The 17,446-nt window shown below is 32.5% G+C and overlaps 3 protein-coding genes across 5 annotated transcripts; 2 read left to right on the forward strand and 1 right to left on the reverse strand.

Annotated features, from left to right (window-relative positions):
* Positions 1-950: 950 nt before the first annotated feature.
* Positions 951-2,776, forward strand: LOC106757282 (glutathione S-transferase U9). The gene is made up of 2 exons (XM_014639918.2): positions 951-1,321; positions 2,206-2,776. Exons 1-2 carry the CDS (start codon positions 992-994, stop codon positions 2,578-2,580), a joined length of 705 nt encoding a protein of 234 aa, XP_014495404.1. The 5' UTR covers positions 951-991; the 3' UTR covers positions 2,581-2,776.
* A 933-nt stretch (positions 2,777-3,709) lies between these two features.
* On the reverse strand, positions 3,710-8,596 carry LOC106756749 (probable methyltransferase PMT2). Of its 2 annotated transcripts, none has more exons than XM_022779431.1 (7): positions 8,349-8,596; positions 7,275-7,945; positions 6,785-6,995; positions 6,028-6,316; positions 5,223-5,582; positions 4,419-4,496; positions 3,710-4,305 (listed from the first exon to the last, which is right to left on the reverse strand). In XM_022779431.1, exons 2-7 carry the CDS (start codon positions 7,920-7,922, stop codon positions 4,074-4,076), a joined length of 1,818 nt encoding a protein of 605 aa, XP_022635152.1. In that variant the 5' UTR covers positions 7,923-7,945; positions 8,349-8,596; the 3' UTR covers positions 3,710-4,073. The 2 variants fall into 2 exon arrangements, with proteins under 2 accessions (XP_022635152.1, XP_014494795.1); XM_014639309.2 differs by having other exon boundaries at positions 5,223-5,588.
* Positions 8,597-12,788: 4,192 nt separating this feature from the next.
* Positions 12,789-16,394, forward strand: LOC106756716 (NAP1-related protein 1). 2 transcript variants are annotated; one of them, XM_022779432.1, is made up of 10 exons: positions 12,789-13,028; positions 13,291-13,413; positions 13,531-13,581; positions 14,013-14,084; positions 14,224-14,337; positions 14,424-14,485; positions 15,076-15,136; positions 15,262-15,321; positions 15,462-15,509; positions 16,233-16,394. In XM_022779432.1, exons 1-10 carry the CDS (start codon positions 12,906-12,908, stop codon positions 16,314-16,316), a joined length of 798 nt encoding a protein of 265 aa, XP_022635153.1. In that variant the 5' UTR covers positions 12,789-12,905; the 3' UTR covers positions 16,317-16,394. The 2 variants fall into 2 exon arrangements, with proteins under 2 accessions (XP_022635153.1, XP_022635154.1); XM_022779433.1 differs by having other exon boundaries at positions 12,790-13,028; positions 15,265-15,321.
* The last annotated feature ends 1,052 nt before the right edge of the window (positions 16,395-17,446 follow it).

Genomic DNA, 17,446 nt, shown 5'->3' on the forward strand with positions numbered 1-17,446 from the left:
AAGGCTTAAATTAATCTAAAGTCACTAGATAGTATGCCAAAGATATGTGAGCCCAACAAAATAACCATAACATAAGCCCTTGATCTAAAGAAGCTTACATGGGACAGGCTCTTAGGAATCTTCAAAGTGCATGAGGTGCATCTTTAAGATTGAAGCCAAAAGCAACGTTCAATGTCATTTAACATAGTTCTTCAAGTCAAAGTTAAGTAAACTCCTATTAGGTGAAAAGAGACTATAGCTCTCGATGTTTTAAAGGAAGAAGAGGATGTATTTGAGGTTGAATTTGAAAGCCAACTAATGAGGAAATATCTATTATGTCTATATTTGTAAGAGTTTTTTTAGGTTTTTGGATTCCTCCTACAAGAGTTGAGGAATACTTTACTTTTCCATTTACTTTCTCTTAGTGTGGGTCTTTTCTAACCTCAGCACATCCATTTCCTCTACTTCTCTCTCAAGTGCATAAGATCTTTCCTAAATTCAACCAACATTGTTGATTCAATTAGTAGGTTTCATTGCATCTTAGGTGATTGTTGTCATTCTTTCTTTGTCATGTTTCTAATTTATACCATGTGGTATGGGAAAATTCAATTTTAACCCTTGTGGAATATTTTTGCAAGGGATAAAATAATCTCACAAAACAACATCATTCACCGTGTTTTGTTTTTAGATGATTTCTTTCTATAATTGACAAAAATATTTTTTTTCAACACTTGTTTAAAAGGTTAATGTGTCTCAAAAGACAATCCAAATGTTAAAATTAATTGCAATTTTAATTTAGTAATATTTTAAATATGATAATGTCTTAACAAATAAATTCAACTATCATGAAAAAATATATTGTTTTCACACTCCAAATACAATTTGGTCAATTGAATCAAGCCCATTCAGATTGACCTTTGGAATACTATATTCCATTCCTTGGGGATCAAGTTCAAAACAATATATAAAAAGACGCCCATAGGCTTAGCATGAACTCCATCATCATCAATTCATGAGCGAAATGGCAGAGAAAGACAAGGTGATCCTACACGGGATGTGGGCCAGTCCATATGCCAAGAGGGTAGAATTGGCCCTTAATTTCAAGGGCATACCCTACGAGTATGTGGAAGAAGACTTGAGAAATAAGAGCGAATTGCTTCTTAAGTACAATCCGGTTCACAAGAAGGTTCCTGTACTTGTTCATAATGGAAAGGCCATTGCTGAGTCCATGGTGATCCTTGAATACATCGATGAAACATGGAAACATGCTCCCAACCTGCTTCCCATCCATTCCTACAGAAGGGCCCAAGCTCGCTTCTGGTCCAGTTTCATTCAGGATCAGGTAATTATCTACATCATTGCATGCATTTCTTGCTTCCATAATGTTAATTTCGTATTAGTGTACGTATGAAAATGAAAATTAATAGTAGCAGTTGCTTAAAAACTAAACCACTAGTAAAACAAAATTACTGATCTGAGTTTATACTTGTTGGCTAATTTCTGCTTGTAACAGAGTAACATCACTGCTTCCATATCGTACACCACTTGTTTGGTGAAATGTCAAAAGACTAGATAGCATTTGTAGTTCACAAATTTTGGTTTATAACTCAAGATTAGAACCAAACACAAAGCTGGGAATCTAAATGTGATTATAAAGTTGCATTGTCTTGTGGTTTTGAGTTAGAGTGGTGTCAATTAGACTCAAGTATCATTGGTATTGAATCCTATATTTAATCTTCTGGAAAAACCCATCACAAATGTACACTAACTAAGTTCTGATAGAATGGGAGGCACATATTTTAAACAAGTTTCCTGAGTTTAACAGGATCTTCAGTTTGAATGTTATAGGTGGAAAGTATAATTAAGTATAGCTTTACTAAAAGTGATTAGTTAGTTCTGTAAGAAAAATCCGTCAACCGCTAAACTTGTGAATAAAGAAATAAAGAAAGAACTAAATAGAAAATTAATGCATGCATCCGTCATTCAATCACAGGTAGTCCATTGCTTATATAAGTTTTATGATTTAGATAATAATTAACAAGATGACTTGTGACGGATTGTAAATTTAAGCCTTAGCCTTTTTTAGTTTAGTGAACTAACTAAAACATATAGGATTTCGTGTTTGGAACTAAGATTTAACTTGGGTCGATCAAACTTCTTGTTTAAACCAAGCGCTTTTGTTCTAATGCATGTATTGCTCTCTTTTTCTCTATTTATTTGTTGCAGTTGGTGGAGAAGACTATTCTAGTATTGAAAACTGACGGAGAAGCGCAACAGAAGGCAGTTGAACAAGTGTATGAAAAACTAAATGTGCTTGAAAATGGAATGAAGACCTATCTGGCAGAACGCGATGCAAAGGTGGAAAGCAACTTTGGAATCGTGGAAATTGTGTTTTGTGCATTGTTTGGTTGTCACGAGGCTCATGAAGAAGTTCTTGGCATGAAATTTATAGTGCCAGAAAAGTTTCCAGTGTTATTTTCTTGGTTGATGGCCATTGCAGAGGTGGAAGCAGTGAAAAAGGCAACTCCTCCACATGAAAAAACAGTGGGAATTCTTCAGCTTTTCAGGCAGTCTGCATTGAAATCTTCTGCTGCAGCCTGATATAGGCTTCACCAGTTCAATGGATTTTCTATTATTATTTGCTTCTTCTGCAAGTCTTGATATATCGTTCAGTAACAGGATGAGTATATGTAACACGTATATTGTGACAATATTGTCTGTGGTTATCTTTGAATTCAAGTTTAAGGTAAAAATAAAAATAAAGTCACTTGATTGTAATATTAATTGTGATCTAAAATATGATCTTGGTAATTTGAATTATTTTTAATTAATGTCACAATTTTTTTCAACTAATATTACTTTGGTCTTATTTCTTAATTAGAATTAGTTAAGATATTTTAGTCAGAATTAAAAAGAACTATTTTTCAGATTGTCAACTAAGTTTTCTTTTTTTAATTTATGTTAATGAGAGTTATTTTTCTATTTACATTATTGGAATTATTTTTTTAATTGTTGCATACCGTTGCTATTTATCACTTGATAATTAGTATGGATTTTCTTAGCCAATGATAATTTTTGGGCTAATATAAATAAAAACTTTTATTGATGACTGTCATGGTTATCTTTTTCTTTTTTGTAAATGTTCATAGTGATTATATTTTTATCAACGGCATTAGTCTTATGTTTTGTAGGTGCTAAGAGTTTTTTTCACATGTTTGAGAAAATCTTTTACCAACATTAACTAGGATCATTTTTGCTACAGTTGACCAAGAAAAAAAACGGACAACATTGTAAAATTAAACATGATCAAGAATAAGCTTAAATAATTTCAATCAGCATCAATTAAAAACAATATCAGACATCAAACGAGAAAACTTGTATCAATATTAACTAAAAAAGTTTGATGAACTTAGAAAAACAATATCAACTAACATTGACTAAAAATAATCAATATTTTTATGTTTTTAATTATTAACAATTTTTAATCTTATTTGATGATATAATTGAAATACTTCATTTATTAAAACCTTACCCGTTTTTTCCCCAGTAAACCATGTCGGGTAACGAAGCTTAAAATAATAGGAAACCTAAATGCTTTCGGAAAGTAATACGTGTTTTGTTGTTGAACCACTAGACTTAGAATTAACTGGAGCTATAACATGAACAAGACAAGATCTAAATTTCGTTCAAAAAACAGAAGAGAGAGGCAAAAGAAAAGAAGGAAGTGGTGTAAAACAAAAACCAAGCTCTATAATGATTCATGACCTGAGTTTCAAGATCATATCTATAGCTTTATGATCTAAAGAGTCTTTTGTGGTTTGATTGCTTTAGAAGTACAAAATGTAACTCTGGAGGAGCCAAATACACAAATCTTATGACTAAGTTTCGTGAACTCTAACAAATAGGACAACTATAAACTCTACAATTTAACAAAAAGAAATAAGAAAAATATATACCACAGATGTTAAGACACCAGACGATTTCATGGCCACATCTGACTCAGCTGGAAATATCTTGAATCCAAGTCACAAGTAGAATCAGTTTGTCAAATGCCATTTGGGAACTGTTCTTCCATTTCACACTGCTTAGGTTCATCACTCCGAGCTAGTGGTGTTGTCACCTGCAACCCAATACTGCTTGACAGCAAACAACATCTTCTCTGAAACCATTGGACCATCCTCATGATCCACCATTTTGGTATTCCATCTCATTCCTTTCACAATTCTTTTCACCTTCACTAGCACATCAGCTTGATCTCGGAATATTACTGCTCCTTCGGGCCGTAATATACGGTCCATCTCCAATAGAATGTCTTCTGCATCACATCTGCATTGATCATTTGAGTTAGCAAAACCCAAATGTAGTTTGTTTCCCTTGCACGCCTGACTCCAAGGTTGTTCCACCACAGGGTCTAGCATAAACATTTACCACGCACTTACCCATTCTTGTACAAGCTGAAAACACCATTTGCATGGATAAGGTCATATGTCCTTGGATATGTGGAGAAGCCTTCACACCTGGTAGGAAAATGATAATTATTAAACAGAACTTCACCCCCCTACAGTTTCAAATTAAAAATCTGAGGCAGATAATTTAGCAGAATTTATTGCTTCAAGAAAAAATTCCTGAATGTAATCCTTGTACATAAAGTTTAAAGTACTAAAATTGTTTTTAATACAATGCATACTTTCTTGGCCTTTAGAAATCATCACTGCACCTTTCAACAATTATCTCACACCAAGCCCTTCAATAAAGTGACTTCGACCAATCCTAGGAGGTGCAGTTTTAAACTAAGTAGGAATAATTGCGTAAGCAAGAGTAGTAATGTATTGAATATCGAACACAAATTGGGCAAAAATAAGTTTCTATTATGGAGAAAGAGAATGGTTACGTATTGCTTTTCACGTTTCATTTCTTTTTTCTTTTCTCTTGGTGTTATACACTTTGGTGATATATTTACGTAAGGCAGACAGTTGTCCTATAGGGTACATGAGTTTGAAAATATGTTTGAGAGAGAACTCTTTGTTAGGGCTTAGGCCTATGCATTGTGAGTTTGTGCTCTAATTCAGTCTTGTTTGTCTGTGCAATCTCAGAAATGTGAACTATTGTGTACTAAAATTATGCAGCGGAAGGTTAAATTTACTAGATCTTAGAGTTGTCATCAACATACCAAAAGAAAGTAAAAAGTTGCAGGCAATAGACCAAAATGAAAAAGGGAAAGGAAACCATGTCCCAGAAGTTACCAGTCATGATAAATGCCAATCAATCCACGCTCAAATATAACACCCAGGTTAGCTTTCTCAGCAATTGTGGGCACAACATTCATAACCCATAATTTGGGAGATTCCAGTGCAGCAGCAAAACTTCCCAGGCCAGCATTCATGTCCATTATGTTGCGATACCTCCCCGTGCTAATGATTTTGTTGATCCGTTTGTAAGCATTCACATGTTTCTTCCATAATCGGTTGTCCTCTTCAAATGCTTCCACAGATACACCAGGAACAAATCCACTGGTAATTCTGGAAGGAGCAGCATTGAGTCTCTCTAGGAATGGCTTCCATGGACCAGTAGGTTTACTAGGAGTTACACAACTTTCCATTTTCTTGTACCTACACATTGTCAGACCTTTCCAGAAAGTTACTGAAACCAATAGTCTATAATCCAAAAGGTTAGGACTTCATTAGTAATTTTCAGAAAGAGTGAAGAAATCTAATTCTCGTTAAACCATGCTTCTCAAGTACTCAATCTAAGACACCATTTTAGTAGTCAAGAAATAATTCTTGCAAAATGATTATAGAATAAAATTCAAACTTCTTGTATCCTTTCAATCAGAAGGCTTAAGGAAGAGTCTGGGGTAAGCATAAGAGAAACATATTACTTCAGAAGAAAGTTAAGCAGTTATTTAAATTGGAACACATATTATCCTTCCAATTGACAAAGAATATCGTGCAAGAGTAATAACAGGAAATTGACTTTCTGAACATAAAGTATTGTTAATTAGTGAAAAGAAAAAAGAGGAAGGGACAAAAGATTGAGTGAATAATTTACCAGACATCATCAGAATATGTGGTTGCACACATTGTTGTTTGAGTTTCTCTTTCAGTGCAATCACCACTTTGCAATTGTTTTCTCCAGATCGCAGTTTCACCTTTTTCATATTTCTTTTCCCAGCATAGAAGTTTAGCAATTTCCTCAATCTTCCGTTGTTCCTCCTCAAGCTCATATTCAGGACGCTGCCACGCACGAAAGTGCATTCTCCAGTTGATAGGAGGACCAGACAATACCCAGTAACCACCAGGTCTAAGAACCCGGTCCACTTCCTTCATGTATATTCCATCTAAGAAAAAAAGCTCCATTAAATACAGTTTGAAAATATTTCTTACTACCAAAAAGCCAAGGTATTAATTTTGTTAGCCCAACATCAAACAGTTAATAAACCAAGAAACGAAGTGAACAAAAAACAGATTGATCTGATGTAAGAAAAATGGGACCTTGAGCAGCATCATAACAAGAAATAGCAGGGCCATAGTTTAAGTACTCAATAAATTTAGGTTGTCTAAGCACGGGAGAATAAATCCAAGCACTTAACAAGCCAACCTTCTAAGTTGTTAATTTACGATCAACACAAAACTGAATCAGGCTTCATTATTGGTATATATGCATATATCAAAAAATTGTTTCTGTCATCCATAAAGGACATAATAACTTACGAAATCATCAATACAGGAGACACCAAGAAACTTTTTTATGGATCTAAAAGATATATTTAACTGTGTAAGAGCAAAAATGTCATAGTTACTCTCACCATTTGAACCCCATTGAATCAAGCAGCGAGAACAATGCGCCATATCAAAAGCTCCGGACGGGAAGGGAAGCATTACTGTTCCAAGAACACCAATGATTGCTGGAACACCTCTTTCCAAAGCAAATTGAACTTGTGCTTCATGAGAGTCCCTTGGTGCAATTGACATAGCAATAACATTTTTCTTAAATAGGTATGCACCGAAACTAGCAACCTAGCACCATCAATAAATCAAAAAATGAGCTATAATATATAATTAATGGGCACATATTTAGGCTCCAAATTTGAAAGAGAAACAGGAAAGAATGATTGCATTTCAATAAAAAGAAATGTCATGGGTGAAGCATTCAAATGTTGAAGGTTCCTTTAGGAAAGCTTACAATAAGCCAGGACTGTCTCATTATGGACAATAATGTCTTCATGCAAACATTATGCAGAGGCCAACAAAATTAACATAACCAAAACAAGGATGTCTATTCATGATTTGACGTACCCCACAACCAGTATCCAATACAGTTCTAACCATCCCATTGTCCAATGGAATAGCAGATGCAAGTTCATCAATGTAAGCATCAGCGCCGTTGGGAAATTGCGTTCCACCACCAGGGAACCTGAAAACATTTCCTTCATATTGTATCCAATTCTGCACAGCCTTCTCAACTGTCAAACTCTTGTAAGGTGCATTTGCATATGGTACATAATCACGACTCATGGGCCATGGAAATGGTGTTGCATATCCTCTTGGGGCAGGTATGAGACAACGCAATTTGTCTTCATCAGGAAAACAGTGCCTTTCTCTGTAAGCCATATTTTCTCGAGGAAATTTCATCGCTCTCATTTGATCGTGACAAGGCGTGAAATCAATGTAACGATCATCACAAGGCTTGAACTCCTTGACTTGTATGTCAGAACCATCAGATGTTCCAAAATCATCATCATGGTGAGTCTCGTAGTTTAGATCAGATAGAACACTGCAATCTGTGTGTTTAGTGATCTCAACAGCTATGCTATCTCCCTTTCCAAAGCCACTCCGTTGCCACAAACCCAATATATAGAAGAAGCCACACAAACCAACTATGATGAAAACAGAAATTGGACTCCTATTATTTCTATTGTCTCCAGGGTTCCCTTTTGTAGCCATGATGAATCTTTATAATATTAAGTCTGTATGGTTAAAGAGAAACGTATTAAGGCATTAATGTGAAATGAACTAATAACCAAGATGCTCCATTCAGACCAATTTAGCCAATGGTCACAACAGCAATCAATGCAACAGAAAATCAGTCAAAACAAAAGAATTCACATGATTCAAAGAATTGTCGTCTGAATAAACACACTGCAATGATGTCCACATTCAAACCCTTGAAAGCATAACGAAATTAAGCAGCAGGGCAAATTCAAAGTGAAAGAAAACAAATTTTTGTCATTTAATTCAATCAAACAGTTCCTCTAATAAAATCCAACTCCCCCTCTTGATAAAAAAGACAGAAAATTAAAACCTATTATAGCGGTTAACAAGATAGTTGAAATAATAAGATGGGTAGGAAGGAAGAGAGTAGTGACTTACTGGTAGGAGAACGAAAGCAAAAAAGAAATGATGAAAATATTGGGTGATGGAATCAATTTATGCTTCTTCGTCAATGGAAATTCTTGAAAGAAGAGGATCAGAGGCGAAAAAGAAAGAAAAGAAAAGAAAAGGATATAGATTATTCTTGTGTTTGGAAGAAGTGGAATGATGCGTGTAAACGAGTTCCGAAAGGTACGAGGATACGGAAATATCTCTTGTCTCAAACTCTTTCATAGGAATAATTTATCGGTTGGTTAACTAACTGGTATGTTTTCCCGGACTATCTACAGATTATAAATATTTTTTTAAATAACTTTATATGTTTCTTTATCAAGTGAAATTATTATAAAGAAGAACTCCTATTATTATTTATCGACTAAAACATAATATACAAGTTCATAAGTATTAAAATACAAATATTTAGTTTTCATTTTAAGATTAAGCGGAATATGGTAATTAGTAAAGGTATCTTCCAATTTGTTGTCACTTGAATAAAACATAAAATAGAAAATTTTGAAATTTTTATGTTGAAGTTTTGAAAAATTCACCCAAAGATAGCATTGGTAGAAGTATTTAAGGAGAACAATTTTTCAAACGGATTATTAAAATCTTTTTCATTATGCATTTAACTTCTTCATTTAGTGAATCCTTAATATAAATTCATTTTGGTATCAAGTGACTTTTGTGTCATTAACTTGGTGTGCAATATATTGGAATAATATGTATGCAAATATATATTTATTTGAATAAGTCATTATTTTTCATTCAAGTTTTTTTAGTATATTTTAAAATCTCTATAATAAAGGGAAAACAAAACTCATTACTTAAAGAGGTAAAATAAGATTAAGTTTTTTTTTTAAAAAAAAAAAAAACTTTAATACTTTAAAGAGTAGAACACTAGTATTTTTCTTTTCTCCCTTCTTGATCTTGTGGTTTAGATTCTTTTTTGTATTTTGTTCGATATTGTAAATGCATAAGTGAGTTAGTTTTAGACCTTATTTGAGCCTCAAATTGGATCTTGAATGGATGGTCAAACTATGAAGAAATCAAGAAAATCCATTCAAGGCAAAAGAGAATATGTATGTATGTTTGTGTGCGTAGAGAAGATGTGTGTGTAGAGAACATCTGTGTGCAGAGAAAATGTGTGTGTCTATCTGTGTATGTGTGTTTCTGTGTGTGTGTCTATGTGTGTGTGTCTGTGTGTTTGTGTCTATGTATGTGTGTGTATCTGTTTGAGTGTGTGTCTGTGTGTATGTATGTGCTTGTGTGTTGTGTGTGTGTGTCTGTGTGTGATCGAATTAAGTTTTTTTCAAAAACTTACAAGTTTCAAGATTTTCCAATCTTTTGGTGTGTGTGTGTGATCCATCATGTTTTTATGTGTGTGTGGTCCAACTAAGTTTTTTCATAAACTTACTAATTTCAAGAATTTTCAATCTTTTGTTGCAAGGGAAAAAAAAGATTCCATTAAAAGATCTCTTGAATAAGGTTGACAACAATGACAATGATAGCCTTTTAAGCTCGTGTAATATTTAACAATTCTCAAAGACTTAGTTTGTAAACAAGAATATTATTGTGTTCATTAACAACATAAAATAATATTATTAATCTTATATTTGTTTTAAGACATTACCGTTTTTTTAGTTAGTAAACATGTAAAGATCACACCCTCTTTATAAACTCGATTTTTAGCCAATAGAAACTGGATTCAAAGAATACTCAAGTTTTAAATTGAAGAGATTGTGTTCAAATAATACTCATTGTTAATTAGGATTGATTGTGGTCTAAAGAATACTTAGTGTTTAAGCATGAGTTACTGTAGTTCAAAGAATACACACTGTTTAACCAAGGGTGGTCATTGCCAAAATGAGAATGTGTTTAACTATGAGTGGTAATGGTCTACAACATACTCATATTGTATCTTACAAAGTTAGTGATGACACATATTTTGTACACATGTTTATAGTTTTGATGTACATGGATTGCATTTTTCATATATTTATTTTTGGTTTTTACATCCTTTTATGTCAATAATAATAAATTAGGTTCATTATACATAGTTACCTTAATTTTCTATTTTCAACTCATCTAACATTTCTACACTACTTCAAACATATTTTTTTAGATATTATTTGTGGGTGATTCTAATTGAATTGGATTATACACTTTTAGTGCTTTAAAATGGACATATGGTTTGTTGAATTTGGAGTTTTATGCAATTTTTTATGGTTTTTTTTAGTTGAAAAAGATTTGTTAAATTTATGTAAATAAACCCTACACATTAGATTTTTGTGTCCATTAATTTAAGTTTTTGTAGTTGAACTTATGGACTTACCTAGAGCCTATGATTAGGTCCATATTTGCTTCGATTTTCATATATAAGACCTAAATGTGCTAAAAACTATGACAAAAATCATTTCCTTAATTGCACAGCTTTAAGAATTGTCCCCTCTTTTTCTTTCATTTCTTTTCTCTTTTTATTGTTTTTGTCTTATTCAACATATTCAGGTGAGATCAACATGGTAGAATTTTTTATACTGATCAGGTATGTCTTTGTGTATTAATAAAATTCTTTAATGGCTTAAACACAATTTATTATGCACAAATAAATTATGTGACAATAGGTGCAATGTCATGTTTAATAAAGACTGATGTATAGTCAATAATACTGATAAAACCTTTACAAAATTGATATGAAAAAGTTATTAGATCAAAATGTCTTTTATCTCGTGACAATAAAGTAAGATTATTGGTTGTCGCACAAAAAAGATTTATGTATTAAGTTCTTATACAATGTATCTCCTTCTATGTTATTACACATATGAATTACATGCAAAAATAAAAAAAAGATATAAAGAGAGAGGAAGTGTATATATAATACTTTAATATTGATTGGTCTAATTACCCAAATTATGTTAATCAACTAATTGAGTTCCACTAACCAAAAACATATTATGAGTAAAATGAGACAATCTTATTTAAGATTAGAATGTTATAGGTCATCTTCAAAAAGCTTGGATTTCTTGGAAGAAGTGTTGACTCCTATGATGTCATAGACAAAATGTTGAGGCTCTTCCACCACAATGGAGGGCTTAACAAACAATACTTCATGTTTCAAAAGATCCAATAATGACAACCCATAAATAATTCATTCAAATCCCATATTTATATGATATGTGCTGAGACAGGTAAAATATAAAAAACATATAAGATGTGTAACTATCATTAAAACAAAATTGAATCATATATGAAAATAAAAAGTTGTCTTTCCAAACAAACAAAGTTAATAAGATGTAAAAAAATAAAAAAAAAATGAAAAAAAGAAAAACATAAGTCTTAGACGAATTTATTTTATATATGTAATAAACATTTTTACTTTTAATCACATCAATATCCTTATTAATATAAAATTAAGTAAATATTTGTAAAGAAAATATAAAAATGTATATATTTATTGAAAAAATATTTTAAACACACAAAATATTATTTTAATTATACATTTTAGAAAATAATTTATAGAAGAATATTTTGAAAAAAATCATGAAAAAATGTATTTTATTGAAAGAGTTTATCGGTAACTTAAATATTTAACTTGTGATAAAATAAAATATTAATGTTAAATTGGTTTAATTAGTAGTTTGTTTTCTATATTAAAACAAATATTCAATTATTTTTCAATATTATTTTTACTCGAGTTTCAATTTTGTCTAAAATTGCAAAATGATAATGTTGTATAATGAATGTGATGTATCATTATCTTGAATTTTTATTTATTTATTTTAATTTATTTTTCATGTCTTCATCCCTCCATCTCATTTCTCTTACTTTTGACATACCATCAACCCTAACTTCACAATCTCCATATCACAATCAGAAACCCAACTCCTATTCCTCAATTTCTCTCTCGATTTTGTTCATCAAATAGAAGTTACCGTACTTGTGGTTTTACTTCAACTTATACTAGAAGTATTTCAGCTTTTTCATGATCTTTTACTTCTGTTAAGATGAGTATGGGTATATCAAGGTCTCAAAAATGGTGTAGAAGAGGTTGGGAAAGAAAAAGATTAAAGGGTGATGTAAGAAAAAAAAAGGAAGGAGATGAAAACATAAAAAATACTAAAAAATAAAGAAAACAAAATATAAAAAAAATTAAAAGAAAAAGTTGGAAATATTAATATGTGTTACTTACCAAATAACATTAATGTCCATTTACCTTTAATATTATGGCCAAAATACTAATTAAACTTATTAAAATCTGCTTATATTTTTATAGTAAATATTATTATAATTTCATAAAAAAATATAAGTTCCAAGCCCACAAAATGAAGTTCAGGGTAAAGGAAACGACGAGTTTACCCCTGAAATGGACAGATGTCATCCGGTAGCTCATTTATTTGGTGCACCCCGGACACTGCGCACGAACGACACATATAAAACCCCAAAACCCTAAGTCTCACTTTACTACTACCCTGTCTCGCTCTGCCTAAACCGTGCTAGGGTTTTACGAACCAGCTACGCAAGAACCCTCAGGGGCCGTCCAGAACCGAATAAGGAAGAAAGATGGTGGCCGACAGGACCAAGAAGTTGAAGGTTTCCGAAAAGGGAGAGAACCTCGACGAAATCGACGGAGAACTTGTCCTTTCCATTGAGAAGTTGCAGGAGATCCAAGACGAGCTGGAAAAGGTACTAATTCTTCAGTATTCCCACTCGCTTTCCTTCTTCCTATTTTTTTTGTTTTTTCAATATCGCGGATTACGGATCTTCCCTCGTCTTTTTTTTGAGGTTTTTATGTGACGTTGGAAATGTGACTCTGCTTTTGGAGCCTCCGAATTGCACGTTCTAAATGTGATTGCTTTTATGTTTGATTATCTGTTTCTTGTTTCGGAACGTGATCCATTAACCTGTTGTTTGTGCTTTGTTTTATTTGTTGGCTGTGTTGTTTTAGATCAACGAAGAAGCCAGCGACAAAGTTCTCGAGATAGAGCAGAAGTACAATGAGATTAGGAAGCCCGTTTATGACAAGCGGAATGATATTATCAAGTCAATTCCTGATTTTTGGCTAACTGCTGTGAGTTTGACTTACACATTATATTATATTTATATACATGTGTTCTATTGGTTAGATTGTGAAATTGTTGTGTTGTTGGGAATACCTTGTTTATTATTGTTTGTTTTCCTTTTGCAGTTTTTGAGTCATCCCGCTCTTGGTGATCTTTTGAACGATGAAGATCAGAAGGTCTGGTCTCTTTTTCAGTTTTCTAAAATTGGATGGGCTTATTTTGGTTTGTTTGAGTTTGTGTACCACTGTGCATCTATGAAGTGATTTGATCTTGTTTGTTCGATGGTATTTAAATGGCATTTGAAACCCTTGTAAGTTGTTCTGTCTTAGTTTTTGTTCCCAAATTGTTACACAAGCCTTTTTAATAGTAGAACACAGCAACCTAGGTGCTGGATGCTTTTTGGATATTCTTTCTTTAAATTGACTTGTGCTTGCATGAGCAGATAGCTCTACTTGAGTGAGTACTTTAAGTTGTTTACTTTTCTGTTCTTTTTAATTACTTGGGACCTAATTTTTCCATTGAACTTCGTCAAATACTAATGTTACTTTGGTTACAGATGTCTTCTAATGAGTAACTTTAATTCATTAACGATCCCCTTATTTTGTAGATATTTAAGCATTTGAGTTCTCTCGAGGTTGAAGATTTTAAAGACGTCAAATCAGGCTACTCAATCACCTTTGTAAGATGCTTTTCCTCTTTCCCTTGCTGTAGACCTATGGAATGTTTTGCAAGACAGTCAGTTTAAGAAGTTTATTTTTTTGTAGGGACTGTTCATTTAATTGAATAATAACCCCTTCCAAAATTGATTTTTTGTTCAGAATTTCAACGCCAATCCCTATTTTGAAGATACAAAACTTGTAAAGACTTATACCTTCCTTGAGGAAGGAACAACAAAAGTCACTGCCACTCCCATAAAATGGAAGGAGGGCAAGGTACTATGACATTAACTTTCACAATTCTTCTATTAACTTATGCTGCTTTTGTTTTGTTTCTGAACTCCTAATCGTTAAACATGAAGGGCATACCTAATGGAGTTAGTCATGAGAAAAAAGGGAACAAGCGGGCTCCTGTTGATATCAGGTTGGTGCCTAAATATGATCCAAGTGTTTCTCAATAAAAAATTGACAACAAAGAAAGCAATTGTCATATAGGCTCTGTTAACTTGTAATTGTTCTGGCTTTCCATTATTTGTATTATCGATAACCAAAACTGTATTTTTTTTTTGTTTGAGTTCGCTCGGGGATTGCTGTCTCTTTCAGGGGACTGTGATATGTCTGATCTGCTAAGAAATATACTTGACCTGATCACAGATGCATTGGCATTGCATTGGATTATCAACTATCAATACAGTGCATATGAGACCAATTTTAATGCTGTGGACTAGCAATTATTTTTTTTTGTTTTATAATTTATGCTCTATTTCTTCATTTATAAAACATTTTCCATATGGTCAATGGGCATTGCTTTTAGAATAGTTGTGATTGGACTTTTATTGCAAACGATTTTTTCTACAAAAAATGAACAAATAAAACATGTCTTTTACGCTTCATTCTCTTTTAATAAATTATCAATTAATGATTTTATATAAAATTATTGACAAAAATCCTTCTGTAAACATATTTTGAAACAAATAAACAATTGTTCTCATATTCTCATTTTAATACATGCAGCTTCTTTAGTTGGTTTAACGACACTGAGCAGAAAGATGAAATTGATGACATCCATGATGAGGTATATTTTTTCTGGATTTGAACTTTATGCCATGTGCAACCATGCTTTCTCTTATCATAATAATTCACTTCCTTTAGTTTGTGTATTTTAGTCATAAATTTTAGTGTTTATTTATTTCTAAATAGCAGGTTGCAGAATTAATCAAGGATGATTTATGGCCAAATCCGCTTACTTATTTCAATAATGTAAGTTAACTTTCATTTCTGATATCCTTTTCTCTTCAGAGACAGTAATACTTCTTGGTTTTGAATCATTCATTTTACTATCAATATTGTTTTGTTCCTTGTATCTTACAATAATTGCAATAACAATTATTTTGGAACAGGAAGAACCTGATGAAGATGAGGGTGATGAGGATGAAGCTGATGATGAGGTAACTGATGTACACTTTTCTTGTATTGGAATTAAGATTAGTTGATTAATGCTATTGATTTTTTCTTTTGTACTGCTTCGGAATGTGACAGTTTCTTGTTATATCTGTAATATGTACTGTGCACTACCATTTTTTGGGGAAGATGGGAAATGTGACAGTTTTTGGTTATATCTGTAATATGTCACACATACAGTTCCTGTGTAATATTTTACCAACCATTGTGTTGTCTGGACAAATTTTGTTATGTTTACACTCACCAACTAACACTTGCGCCATCTCCATTTCATTAAGTTGGCATGAATGTGTGATAACACCACGTTATATTCTATTACAAGGTAGATTAACCATGACTGAATGTGTGAATTGTGCAAATATGATTCAGCATTGACCCATTGCAAACCATTAACGAACATCGTGTGGAATGTCATTAAATCATGCTCTTAGTTTTGTGCTATCGAGGTTTTAATTTTGTATCAATTCAGTGTTACTATTGATTTCTGTGTACACTTATGAATATGCTTACATGTAGAAAATGCAGATCTCAGAACTGATTTAGTTAATGAAAATGTTTTGGAGACAATTGCTTTACCAAGAAAGTTATTAGTCTTGCTGCTCCTATCAATTGCTTCATTCCCTTTGGGTTTTGTATTTATTTACTACTTTTGAGATAGTATATACAGATACATTTGGTGTATTATAAAATGTATATTTCCCTGTCGACAGGGGAAGGATGATGGTGACTCTGAAGATGATGATGATGAGGGTGAGGAGGATGACGATGAGGGGGAGGAAGATGATGGCAAATGAAAAATACATTATGGTCATATTACCTTTTTTTTGCGTTGTAGGAGTATGTAAGCGTTCTTTAGGGGATGATCATATGGCCACCCTTTGTGGTTATCAACTTATCTCGGCAGGTGAAGCTACCAAGGCTAGTTATTGGTTCTCTCTGACTATAGTCATATTTATTGTCCTATGGAGTTATTTCTGGTTTAATCCCTTGTGCACTTTTCATATACTAATGTTATATCGGTTTTTTTATAAACCTTTCTTGTGGGATTACCTAGTAAAGTTGCAGTATTTATTGTATAGCAGTTTCAGTTTGGTATTTTCTTAGGGTGCAGGAGTATGGAACCATTTTTACAAATGAGAAACGACCCCTAGGCAAATATTCAATTACTATTTCAGTGTTATCCAATCTATTTAATTACTTTCATGAGTCACATTTGAGTGTGTTATCACGTGTTCTATTGAATCTGATGAGACTTTTTCCAGTTTAAATTAGATGCAGTAACATTTGGCGTCCTGGGCAACTTTTGAGGTACTGTTTTTGCTAGTATCATTATTTTTTGGGATAACCATTGATTGTTTGAGAATAATGGTCTCCTCTTATTAGATTTGAAAACTGTACCTTGTTTTATTTTTAAATAAAATACATTTTTTAAAAGTTCCATGTACATTGTATATTTATGAATAAACACAGCCACGAGGGTTTCGATGCCAATTTTTGAGGTACCAAAGCATTTAGGCATATTGATGATGTGTATTGTTGACCAATCTTTTCAATGGAGTTTAATATGAAAATACAGTGACAATTATTAATTTATCAAACCAGTTGTCATAAATTCTGGCACCTATCCCATGTATTCCAACTATTTCACAATGAATGAAATCTACATTATGTTATTTTTACGGTTCAGAATTTTGAGGCTTCCAAGAAATCGTGCGAGTAAAGAATAGTTTCGAATGAAACAGCATTATAATATCCATTAATTTATTTTTCTAATCTGAGTTGATGCTCATTGGACGTTAATAAATGGAGTACTGACTGATACGGGGTAAAATAACATATTAATCTCTTTATTATCTAATCAAAGACGTATTAAAGCAAATTTAATTTATTCATGCTTCATTTAATTTGATTTTTCTTTTCATTA

This window comes from Vigna radiata, chromosome 3, assembly GCF_000741045.1.
Source record: "Vigna radiata var. radiata cultivar VC1973A chromosome 3, Vradiata_ver6, whole genome shotgun sequence".
Lineage (NCBI taxonomy): Eukaryota > Viridiplantae > Streptophyta > Magnoliopsida > Fabales > Fabaceae > Vigna > Vigna radiata.